General features: G+C 36.2%; 1 protein-coding gene and 2 non-coding genes across 3 annotated transcripts in view; 2 read left to right on the top strand and 1 right to left on the bottom strand.

The window, feature by feature from the left end:
• The window catches only part of LOC137922435 (E3 ubiquitin-protein ligase TRIM45), a 29,588-nt gene that overhangs the window by 3,165 nt on the left and 13,489 nt on the right, over positions 1-12,934 (bottom strand). Inside the window, exons 3-8 of the mRNA XM_068765422.1 lie at positions 12,224-12,400; positions 7,310-7,483; positions 5,309-5,485; positions 3,361-3,558; positions 1,793-2,006; positions 290-381 (exon numbers count right to left, since the gene is read on the bottom strand). Coding sequence (XP_068621523.1) covers positions 290-381; positions 1,793-2,006; positions 3,361-3,558; positions 5,309-5,485; positions 7,310-7,483; positions 12,224-12,400 — 1,032 coding nt within the window. The remainder of the gene's footprint in view (positions 1-289; positions 382-1,792; positions 2,007-3,360; positions 3,559-5,308; positions 5,486-7,309; positions 7,484-12,223; positions 12,401-12,934) is intronic.
• TRNAI-AAU (transfer RNA isoleucine (anticodon AAU)) lies at positions 10,862-10,935 on the top strand. Its single transcript has one exon. It is a non-coding gene; the product is annotated as a tRNA-Ile (tRNA).
• Positions 11,946-12,019, top strand: TRNAI-AAU (transfer RNA isoleucine (anticodon AAU)). The gene has a single exon. It is a non-coding gene; the product is annotated as a tRNA-Ile (tRNA).

Below are 12,934 nucleotides of genomic sequence, written 5' to 3'. Positions count from 1 at the left end.
CCACATTAGCTGAAGAAATACCCATAGCCAAGAATAAAAAATATATTGATCAAATTTATCCATCATAAATTAATTAGTGATGGGAATGTAAATATCTCCCACCAATCCGGTGAAATTTTAGTTTGTATTGACCTGAGCCGAGAAGAAAATTTTAACCTGGAAACAGACCTCTGTCCCCTTGCATGGGTTCTGATGGAATCTGCTAAGCCCACTTGGGTCTGCTGCCCTGCTATAAGCCAGGTATAAAAATACAATCCTACTCCCGCAATAAGTGTAAAATAACACAAACCTGTTCACCACCACACCAAATCCTTTCTCCTTTATTATCTCGCAACTCTAAGATAGCTTCGTGTTCGCATTCTACATGAAGATCTTGAAGACCTGTGACAATTCAAAAATCGCAAATACATGCGATGACATAAATGTCTCCTATAACTTAAAAGCTAGAGACTTTCTGAAATATGTTTTAAAAATCGGTATTCTAAGGGTTGCTATTAAATATACATTAGGAGGACCAGAGAGTAACGTCGTTTTTGTCGACATATTTTACAGAAAAACCGATTGATTTTACCGCTCCGGCATTGAAAATTTGTATACTAGATGGCAAAAGGTTTTTGATAACGAAGGTGAACATATTGTTAATCAGAAATAAAAACTAGTTAAAAATGTATACGTGTGAATTTAACTTAAAAAGCGACATTACTTTCCGGCCCCCCTAATATTTAAATACATATTTAAAGTTCCAAATTAATTTTTTTTTAAATCTTAAACTCGTAACGCCTAAATTTCATCTTCAAAAAGTTCTAAAAAACAAATCCTTCATGGACCTGAGTGTACGCATATGCTTACACCTGGCATTCCTCTGGACATATAGTTCAGAGGATTGCCAAGTTGAAATGGCATAGTGCGTAGAACAGATAGCCACTGGAGCCTCAAGATTCTGGACTGGAGACCATGGATCGAGCGCAGCGTATAACAGACGCCATTGTTAAGTTCGTCGGAAGACTATAGATACAGCCTATAGAAATCTACTAGTAGGCATATGTCCAGTATTCGTCTTGCGGCTCAAATTTTGTCTATGACACTATTGGTCACCTCCTCCTTAGTTTTTAAAGCCATTTCATATGTTTTAGGTTACGTACATTTTTTAAAATATGTTTTTAATGGGATCAGGCGTTACCTCGCGGAAGTCCATCCTAAGTAAGAAAAGGACCAATATTTAGCCACTTCCGCAAATGCAGTGGTAGTCGTGCAATAAAGTGCACCGCCCGCCAGCCGGCTGATAAATGCGTATGCGGCAAACAATGCAAATCACACAACTGCCATCGCCAAATTACTCAACACGTGTTTCACCTCTCCACGGGGCATCTTCAGGAGAACACAGAGTCACTCTGTGTTTGGCACTAATCTGTGTAACATAACTCCTGAAGAGCGGAAGTGGCTAAATATTGGTCCTTTTCTTACTTTGGATGGACTTCCGCGAGGTAACGCCTGATTCCATTAAATATATGTCCAGTATTCGTCTCGCGGCGTTTTGTCTATAACACTATTGGTGCCCTCCTCCTTAGTTTTAAAGCCATTTCACATGTTTTAGGTTACGTACATTTTCTAAAACGTGTTTATTTGAATAATTTTCAAGCACTAAACAGCCATAAGGTGGACATGAACTGGTTCCTCTTTTGAGGCCGGATCAGATCCGCTTTCAACCAGTCCTATTGTATATCTATGTCCAAAAGTAGATGTTATATGAGTGTGATGATTATGAACCAAAAACTAAGAATTCTGATAATACCTTCAGTGTACAGCACAGATGTGTCCGGATCAGGGGCTTGAGTGACAAGCCGGCCGCAGAGGGCGGAGCCCGGGCCTGCGCGGGCGTCGGGCGCGAACCGAAGCGCCAGGCGAGGAGTTTCACCAAGTGGTTGTAGCTCCGTCAGCCTTTCCAAGCGACGCAGCACCGGTCCACTTAGGGTCAGAACCTCCTCCTCTCTACCTTCAGATAGCAGCTGACGACAAGACAAGTTGATTCGTTATAGATAAAAAGATTTAAGGGGATGAATGTATAGTCCATTTTACACCAATTTCCAACTATCCTATATAAAGTGATCACTTTAAAACATCTTTCATTAATTAATTTTTTAAACGGTTTTATTTAGTTCGACCCGTACGGAATTTATTTGTTTATTTATTTGGGTCAAAATTAGAAATTGAAATTAAAACACCTTTCCGTTGTCAGATTGATCTGAAATTTGGTACACACATTTAATTTAGATGACAATACAATATAATAAAATCAGTAACATTATAAATCTAAGACGGCCGCCGATACAAAATGGCGGATTACATATTTTTCCCTAACCTCCTCAATATGGGTATCAAATGAAAGGGCTACACTAGTAAAATACGATGATTATGTCAAAATTTAAAATTCAAGATGGACGCCGTTCCAATATGGCGGACTAGGTACATATTTTTCCACAACCACCACAATATGGGAATATTGTGGTGGTTGTGGAAAAATATATGGTGGTATTGTGAATGCGACAGACCAATTACTTCTGGCAGTACAAAGTCTACAGGGACATATAGTAAACAATAATTAATTTTAATATGTACTACACCGAATTTTGAAAATGCTTTTTCTATATTATCGAATTCATTTATGTTTGGTTAGAGTACATACATTTAACTCTTTAAAGTGTTAAGACATGAAACCAGTCATCCTGTATATTCCTGTATATAAAAGTTTTGCAACTCTGATTTTAAATAAGAATCACTCAGATAATCTTTCTTTCACTGGTGCAAAATAACAGTTCATGGGTTCACAGTTGACGGGACATTAGATATTGGAGATTTTATTGAAAATAGCTTGCATTTCTTTTATTTTGTGACCTGACATTCGTTGCAGCCCAAGTCAGGGCGCAGGGAGCAGGTACCTCTTTGATTGGGATCCGTCAAGCTTTTAGATCGTTTGGACAGACGCTCCATGGAGTTACTAGGATCAAGAGTCACTATGTGAGGATGTCGGATTGATCTGTTATACTTGAAACTCCGAAACGCTTCTATCTAGAATGATCTAAGGTTGGTATCCCATGTCATATACTATACCGACGACACCGGTTGGTTATCGAATGACGACGATGACTGTGTTCATTATCCTTGGCTTGCCTGTGGACTCATGATATAGCTATGGTCACAGGAAGTAACTAGAATCTCATGGACCTATGTCTTGCATTGAGAAAAAGAAGAACCCACAAGCCAGAGTATCTTGGCTTAATCCAAAGGAATAATTGAACTACTGCGTCAAGTCTAATAGTGTCAGTTTAGATGAGATGGGGTTAGTAGTGGAGTGAAGTTCACCTCTTCGGTGAAGCGCACAGCGTGCAGTGCGTGCTGCGTGCGTTCCTGCAAGAGATGGTGTGCACGCTCAGTGCGCTGTCGCTGCAACGCCCGGGCTCGTGCTGCAGCCGCTGCTAACGCACGTCCATGCGCGTCCACCGCCCGCCGGTACTGCTCAGCCCATGCTCGCACCTCCGCCTCCACGCGGCTTGCGTGCTTCTGTATAACCATTACATCATACTAGAGACGAATCATGGATGGGGCACATCGCTCGTGCAACAGATGACCGTTGAGATCGAAAGGTGTGTGGCTATCGAGTTGGTAGACGCGGCGTGGGTAGGCCTCCCTAGGTGGACCGACGAAATAGTCAAGGGCACAGGAAGTCACTGGATGCAGTCAGGCCTAGGCTTTTTTTTTTAATGGTCCCCGCTGTTGGGGACCTCTCGTTCCCCTACCCCTGTCCCACAGACAGGGACTTTTTAATTCTAATAATTTATTCATATTTTTTATTATTATCATTCTTCTCTTTCATATATCATCTTATCTGTCGTACTGTTTCTTTCATTCTACAATTTTCCCAGTCTTTCTCTTTCATTCCATTAGCCATACATCCATCCTCGACCACTACATTCTAGGTTTCCTTACTATTTTATTTCGCAACATTATTTATTGTTCAAATATTTAACACGTATTTTCTTTGTAATTATCATCTTATATTATACTATTTATTACACTATTTTTGGTACAGTGGTAATAAATGCAATAGGTAAAAATAAAACGAACACTAAAATATAGAAATATAAGGAATATAGGCCTAGGCTTCATAGTGAACTCCTATCAGCTGACATAATCAAACAAGGAGTATTACAAAAAAGCGATACAGTAAGCGATCAGTCAGTGACAGTCTGTAGGATCATGATTAAAATTAAGTATTTCGTCCACTGGGTGATTCTTGTCACCTAATCTTATGATTCTATACATCTATTTCATATTGCTACACACATGACACAGTTATAACTGTAGGCATATTATAATTAAATGTTTTTGTCAGTTTACAAAATCCTTCATGTGTCTGAGTGTACATAATATGTACAATATATTATATATAATAGTTTCACATGGTATCCCAGACCTTTCTTTTCTAAATTTTAAATCTAAAATTAGGATTACTTTTTAGTAATATTCTTTATTGTACATGCTAGGATACGTTTAAATAGTTTCATTATAATAAAACAAAAGAGTACAATGGGCGGTCTTATCACACGAAGCGATCTGTAAGTAGAAATATAAATAATAGGTAGTTAAAGTGTACAAAACATATCTATATACATATATAAGAAAAATATATATACATTCCATAATAATTAATTAATTTGAATTATCTATAATATCGTAACTTCTAACTGTCAATGTCAAAAGGTCAATGACTTGTGTGAAAAAATTTTATATTTTTTCCTAAACTTTATTCTTTAATTACGAGAATTAATATTAAAACTAGTTAATAAGAGTTAAATGCTTTGAATGTCGTTTTATAATGCTTTATTTTATTATGTTTGTGGAGTGTGTGTGTTTTTTTTAATTTCAGAAACAATTGCTGTGTGTTTATACAATAAAGCATTAGATGTACACAAACATACATATGTATATAACATATATACGTGTAATAAATAAGAACATAAAACTGATTTTGATCGCACTTGCCTGAGAATAAATTATTAACTCAAACTTATTACAGCATTTAATAGTTTTTATTTTATCGAAATATGTGCAATTTGGTTTGTGGATTCAAGATTGATATCATAATATACATCAAAAAATGTTAAATTTAATTTAAAATGAGCATCTGTTGAGATTTTTGCCGGTTTTTTTCAGAAGATCAGATCCGATAGTAGCTTATTACAATGTTAAAGGAATTGTCGATTCAAAAGTAAGTGTAAATTACTGCCTATAGAATTAAAGAAAGACTCACATCGGCTTCAAGTGCATGCGCGCTGAGGGTCCTGGCAGCACGCTCAACATGCTCGGGCACGTGACGTGCACGCTGGCACGCGTCGCGCAGGATCCGTGCACGCTCAGCCGCTGCACGTGTAGCGCTCGCCAGCGCGTGCCCCGAGTGCGACACCACGCTGCAGTCTCGGCAGATCACCTGCACCAACAATCACAATATATTAATTGCATGTTTATAAATATAAGAACAACATAAGAGATAACTTTTGCCCAGAAATGAAACCGTTTTTTAAACGGTTTTATTTAGTTCGACCCGTACGGAATTTGTTTATTTGGGTCAAAATTAGAAATTGAAATTTAAGCACCTTCCCGGTGTCAGATTGATCTGAAATTTAGTACACACATTTAATTTAGATAATAAAATCAATAACATTATAAATCTAAGATGGCCGCCGATACAAAATGGCGGATTACATATTTTTCCTTAACCCCCTCAATATGGGTATCAAATGAAAGGGCTACACTAGTAAAACACGATGATTATGTCAAAATTAAAAATTCAAGATGGACGCCGTTCCAATATGACGGACTAGGTACTTATTTTTCCACAACCACCACAATATGGGTATCAAAAAACCGTTTAACTTAAAAGTATTTTTAAATGTATTTATTTGCCTAATGATTTTGTCAAAAGAAACACTCTCATTTAGAAAAACATAAAATCTTACAAGGTAACGTATTGTGTGTGTTTAATTTGCGACATTTATTTTAATTATTGACTAGAATATATTATTTAATTAATTGTGTTAAAATTAAGACAACTTTTTTGAAAATTTCTCTCAATAATACGTATTTAAGTATATGATTTATAACTGGTCTTTTTAGTTTCAGTATCATATAAGTCATGGAATGTTCACAGCTGGACATAAACGTCTTTCATAGATTTTTAATGTGACCGGTTGGAACCGGCTTGAATCCAGGGTCCACCTTGGTGGTAGACTATTTTTATGGACCCCCTTTTTGTGAACATCTCGTTCCTCCTGCCATGTTTGGGGCAGCGATGTTAGAGATTGGAGTAAATAAGTTTTTCACATTTATTATTTTTATCCTACAATCTCCTTCCTTCGCATTTTCTTTTGTGCCGGCCTTTTATACTTCACAAAGGAAAAGATTACATACATGTTTCGCCTTCCTTCCCTCATCTACATTTTCAGATCAGTTTTTACACTCTTTCACATTTGTTTGAATTACGTTGTTACGAAGGACGAGTTACAGAACCCTCTAGACAATAAATAAGGAACTCTAGGATCAAGTGCCATAACCACGCGTGACCTTAAAGTAATTTATAAATTTTTGTGTACGGTACTCAGAAATTCTAACCGAGTACTATCTCGAACTTACTAGAACCTTATCCGTAGTATAAATAGGTACTCCCCATGTCGTCAGTCCAGTGTTGTTTTTTGAGTTATAAGATGAGGTTCTACGATCAGTGATACACAGTGACTATTTGGTAAGTTTGGAAGCGAAGTTTGGACTAAGCGGAAGTATACTTTGTGTTAAAGTAGAGTGACTATCTAAGTTGCGAATAAAGGACTCCTTGTGAACTAGTGGTGTTTCATTCCGAGTCATTTTTAAGTAAGAAAAGGACCAATATTTAGCCACTTCCGCACATGCAGTGGTAGTCGTGCAATAAAGTGCACCGCCCGCCAGTCCGCTTATAAATGCGTATGCGGCAAACAATGCGAATCACACAACCCCCACCGCCAAATCACTCAACACGTGTTTCACCCCTCCACGGGGCATCTTCAGGAGTTATGTTACACCGATTAATGCCAAACACAGAGAACATACAGAGAGACTCTATCTAAATATTGGTCCTTTTCTTACTTAGGATGGACTTCCACGAGGTAACGCCTGATTCCATTAAACATTTACACATTTTTAAGGTTAGACTTCTTATCTCCTTTTACTGGTGTATATAATATAAAGTATATATAATTGTTAGTGTCTGACAATATGGTACCTGCTGACACGGGGCGCAGTAGATGTTGAGCTCGGAGCTAGGATGCTGGGTGCAGTACTTGGCTGGTGGTTCAAGTGGCTCGAGTGTGTGCCTAGATGTAGCCTTCTGCTTGCTGTGTGCCTTCCCACAGACCGTGCACACGCTCACAAGGCACTGTTTGCAGCGACTCTCTGCCTATAATTATGAACGAGCTTTTTTTAAATAAAAATCGTATGAAGAATTTGTGACGGCTGAAGGCCTTATCGCTGGTTCAACCAGCGGCTGTTCCTGAGTAGTGAGCACGAGTTGATAGACACGGTGTGGGTATCCTACTTGGTGGACAAAGGACATAGTTAAGTTTTTTTATTTATTTTACATGGCCCTCGCTATTGGGAGCCTCTCGTACCCCCTATCTAGTTTGGGACAGGGACTTTATTTACACATAATTTTTTCAAAGTTTTATCTTTATTCGATACTCACTTTCATACTTCTCAATATCTTTTATTCTTTCCTTTTATCCTTCACAATATCTTGTAATTTTTGTTCTTTCATTCCTTCTTGTTTTCATCGCCTTCCTTTCATCTTTTTACTCTTAGGTGGCTAGGTACACTTTTATTTTCCAGTCTTTATCTTTATTTTTTGATATCACAGATTTGTTTGGATTTGAACATAGTTAAGTTTGTGGAAGATTGCTAGATGCGGGCAATGCATGACCGTTCATCATGTCGGTTTTTTGCTGATTACAATAATTAATGACTTTGTAGTCGCCTCTATTGAACCATGTTGTATCGCCAAATTGCTAATCCCCGAGTACCGAACGATAACAAACTTTAAGCAAAAAGAAACCAGATCAGGCTTCGCCGGAAGACTCCAATAAAATGTTCATACCACTTTTATGCTATAGTACACATAAAATAATATTAATTTTTGACAAATTTTAAATATAAGTGGACTGCAATGTAACATAATTGACTTACATAAATCGATAAAATTTTTATCAGGCGATTAATCTTATACATATGAAAATCAATTGGTAAGTGACCAATTTATTTCTTTCCATGTCACATTCCGTATATATTATATATATATATATATATATATATATTATATTTATATATTACACAAATATGAATAACAAATGCTACAAAATATCCTATTTAAGAGGCGAAGGAGCCAGAGCGGAGGCAGAGCTCTTTAGCCATCTTTTTAAATAGTGACAGCGATTTATCGTATCTTTTTGCTTCTGGTAATTCAATCCATAACCTGACAGCGACAACGGTTAAAGATTTCTCCATAAACATAGTAATGAGCAGGCATAGTGAATTTTCAAATTCTCCAATGATCTAAGCAACTTATTATGCGAGTCACGTAAGAAAAGAAATTAAGAGAAATCATTATTATCTCTAAACGGCGCGTATTTTTAATGTCAAACGAATTCTCCTGTAGTTTCAAATCATTTTACTGTTGTATTAAAAAGAGTAAACCTTTGATCCAATACGTTTCGTACAATATTACAATCATGTCACAGTACGATAGAAAAAAATAGAGCTATTTTTAAAGTAATTTCATTTATTGATTTAATATCTCGTTACAAAAATAACTCGCAACTAAAACCATTAAGGGAAAATTAAAAACGTAACGTGATGTTAGAATTCTATACAAGAACGTTCACAAAAGGGCCGGATCTAAAGTATAAATGTGGCGTGAAGTAAGTAATGGAAATATTCGGTAACGGAACGTGGTTTAGGGGGGATGTGGAACGCGACCGCCACGTGTGGAGACATTCATCTATAATTGTCACATATATTTAAAAACGTGTGTCGTTTACAAAAGGAATATAATTATAATACGCAGTAGTAATCTGATGTTTGCTGCTAGCCGATTTATGCTTTGTGCAGCTTTATCGAAATTGTCTATAGCAGGGCTTCTTAAACTTTTGTCATTCACGACCCCATTTATGATTGCGAGTTTCTTGGCGACCCCATACAAAAATAAAAGAAAAATAAATCAATATTTTTAAATGATTTATTTATTAGGTAACAATATACATATAAATATGAAAATATATAGTTTAAGAATTCGTTTTGAAACGTACAAAAATCTAAAATTAAAAATTGGACAAAAAAATGTGAAATTGTATTTATATTAGTTTAAAACCTTCAAGAAATGCGCGTGTGAGACACTGCAAGTCCACTGTACTGCGCCAACTCTAGTGATGTTATAAAATGGTATATATAAATATTTGACATTAAAATCTTTCGACCCCAGAATTTTGTTACGCGACCGCATTTGGGGTCGCGACCCATAGTTTAAGAGGCTCTGGTCTATAGAAACAGGAGGTCCGCGAACTAAAAATTTACACTGGACCATCGTATCACTTACATCGAAGATGAAAGACAAGAGGGAATATACCAGTGTAGTTGTATAGTGAATGAGGTGTAGTGTAAGTAATACGTTGAGACACGAGCTTCTCTTAACCGCCTTCGCTTGAACGCGACCTAGGCGGGCGGCCGCCGTGTCATGAGTATAAGCATGATGAATGTTAGATACATCGTGTTTGACAAGTGTGACATTAAATAAACCCGCGTTTAGGACTACACTATATAGTAAACAAAAAGTCAACTAATGTATGATTACCAGTAACTTACTGTGCAAAGATTTGGTATCCCATTCTAGACCTCATTGGCATGTTTATCTTCGCTTAACGAGCTATGAAAGGGGCTATGTTGGAGATTCCTTTATTTAACTCAAGAATGAGAGCAGACGAACCAAATTAGCTGGCATAACCCAGCGGATTGACCACTGATAGAAGGCAGGTCGTGAAGCGTGATAGTGGCTGAGGTTAAGACCGAAAGAAGTAGTATATCGGACAGCTGTAAGATGTCCAAAACTAAGTATAGGCTTCACCTATAGACTTCTTCTTTTTTTCCTTCTTTCAATCTGGTTAAGCAGCAGTATAGCATCTCTAATGGGAGACGATGGGAAAAGTCACATTTTTCTGCGGTTTAACAAGAAAGTAGTAGAAGATGTAACATAACATAGGTGGAAATAAAAGAACATACGACAAGAACAACTGTGATAGGTATAAAGAAAGATTTAAACTATACATAAGTTTGTATTGTATAAAAAAAAGTTTATAAAAGTTGTAGAAATTGAATAGAGAAAATTATTTAAAACTAAAAGTGAATAATGTGAAAATATGCCGCGAGAGTGAGAGATAAGGTGAAGAATGAAAGAGAAAGGTAATAAAAGAAATTGTGAAGGATGAGAGACAGAGGATGTAATATATATTAAATTAAAAAAATATATATAGAAAGTTATGTCTCTATCTAAAATATATGATAGAGGAACAAGAGGTCCCCAAAAGCCGAAGCCTTTAAAAAAGAATCGGTTGGAAGGAGTCTGTATGAAGCGTCTTGCAATGATTTAAATGGTCACCTGTTTTTCGTGAGGTCAGACGACATGCGTTGCTATTTTCTGTTCTTAATTGCTATAGTGGTTGAAAAGCTATGTAAACTTAATAGTGTTACTAATGTTTTCTTAAATGCGCTTCGTTGGCTTTACATTACAACTGGCCCATTAGCTCAGTTGGTTAGAGCGTCGTGCTAATAACGCGAAGGTCGCGGGTTCGATCCCCTCATGGGCCACATGCCTTTTATTTTCATCACAAACGTTCTCTGGAATCATTGATTAAAATTGGCATTAATCAAAATTATGGTATTTCTCTGAAGTCTTTGGTTCACAGAAGATGTTTCATTACTAAGTTAAATTATTATTAGTATCGACTATATTTTAATGTTTTTTTTTTTTTAATTTTGCGTAATGCAGCATTATTTTTGATGGCAATTTTTTAATTTTGCTCTGTGCTCTACCGTTGGATGGCATTTGCCTAGCGTAGAGTTGACACTAAACATTCTTTAAGATGGCTGAAAGTATGTTTAGTTATTTACAATGTGCCACATGCTTTTTAAACGGTTTTATTTAGTTCGACCCGTACGGAATTTATTTGTTTATTTCTTTGGGTCAAAATTAGAAATTGAAATTAAAACACCTTCCCGTTGTCACATTGATCTAAAATTTGGTACACGCATTTAATTTAGATGACAATACAATATAATAAAATCAATAACATTATAAATCTAAGATGGCCGCCGATACAAAATGGCGGATTACAAATTTTTCCTTAACCTCCTCAATATGGGTATCAAATGAAAGGGCTACACTAGTAAAACACGATGATTATGTCAAAAATTAAAATTCAAGATGGACGCCGTTCCAATATGGCGGACTAGGTACATATTTTTCCACAACCACCACAATATGGGTATCAAAAAACCGTTTAACTTAAAAGTTTATTAAATGTATTTATTATTTTCATCACAAAAGTTATCTGAAATCATTAGTTATAATGGACATGACTAATGGATCAAAATGAGTCCCCTTAGAACTTCTTTTTCTAATGTTTCGGGTCCGCATCCCAATATGTCTCATTATAATGAAATATTATTTCTACTTGTATCAATATCTTTTTTATTTTGCTTTATAGAGCGTATTGTTGTATGGCAAATTTGCGTAATGTAGAGTTAAAACTGAATTTTATTAAAAAAAGTTTAAATAATTTTTAGGCTTTTCACTATTTCCACAAATGTTTTCAATCGGCCCATTAGCTCAGTTGGTTAGAGCGTCGTGCTAATAACGCGAAGGTCGCGGGTTCGATCCCCTCATGGGCCAAAAACTTTTTTTACATTTAAATTTTTAAAAATATTTTTCTCTTTAGAGCCACAAAGTCTTCATTATTTATATTTATATATATCACTACCACCACCATTTATAGCATTATATTTAAACCTTTCATGTGCATTGCACACTTGCCATTGCCATTGGCATTGCCTTTCTAAAATTCTTACGCGACTATATTTAAATTATTATATATACCTTATTGTCAGTGTCGCATAGGTCGCAGAGGATTCTTATATCCTCTTCATTGTCAGCGAGGGTCATTTTCCTCAGCAGGACGTAGTTGAGAGGCAACTCCGTGATCCCTCCGGGAGGTAGCAGGGTCTCGTGCCCGCATGTCGGACACAGTAAGTACTGGATGCTTGTACCAGACACCTAAGTACATTAAATAATGAAATACAGAATATAAATATCTTTAGTAATGTTATATTGTGTTAAGCCCACACGTGGGACACAAGTGTCATTAAGGACAATTAGTATTTCAAGAGAAAGTATACAACACAGATCTAAGGCAGTAGATGTCAAATATCGATCTGATTTTAGATTACCAATTTTTTTTTTAATTCTAGACTAGTTTAACAAGGCATTGACGTGATCCCCAGGTAAAGGGAGAAAAAATGAGTAACTCATAATTTATAAAACAAATAGTAAAAATGTATAAAAATTGTAATTAATGGTTATGTAATGTAAGTGAAATAATTTTTATAATAATTAATTAATAATAAGTTAACAAAAATTCGAAAAATTGTACCTTAGATAAAAGGATAGTGCCATTAGGCCGAAGAGGTAATAAGAAAATGAATACGTGTTCCCCTCTGAACTAGATCCCTCGTCGGTAGTTGTGATCTGGTCATCCACGATGAAGTTAAAAGGAACCATATACCCGTAAAAGAAATATATCGGTTGGAA

This window comes from Battus philenor, unplaced genomic scaffold, assembly GCF_028537555.1.
Source record: "Battus philenor isolate CCGP_79_NKW_IND1 unplaced genomic scaffold, ilBatPhil1.0.hap1 SCAF_2, whole genome shotgun sequence".
In the NCBI taxonomy this organism is placed as follows: Eukaryota; Metazoa; Arthropoda; class Insecta; order Lepidoptera; family Papilionidae; genus Battus; species Battus philenor.
Note: the sequence above shows the minus strand (reverse complement) of the source record. Positions and strands in the feature narration are given on the sequence as shown.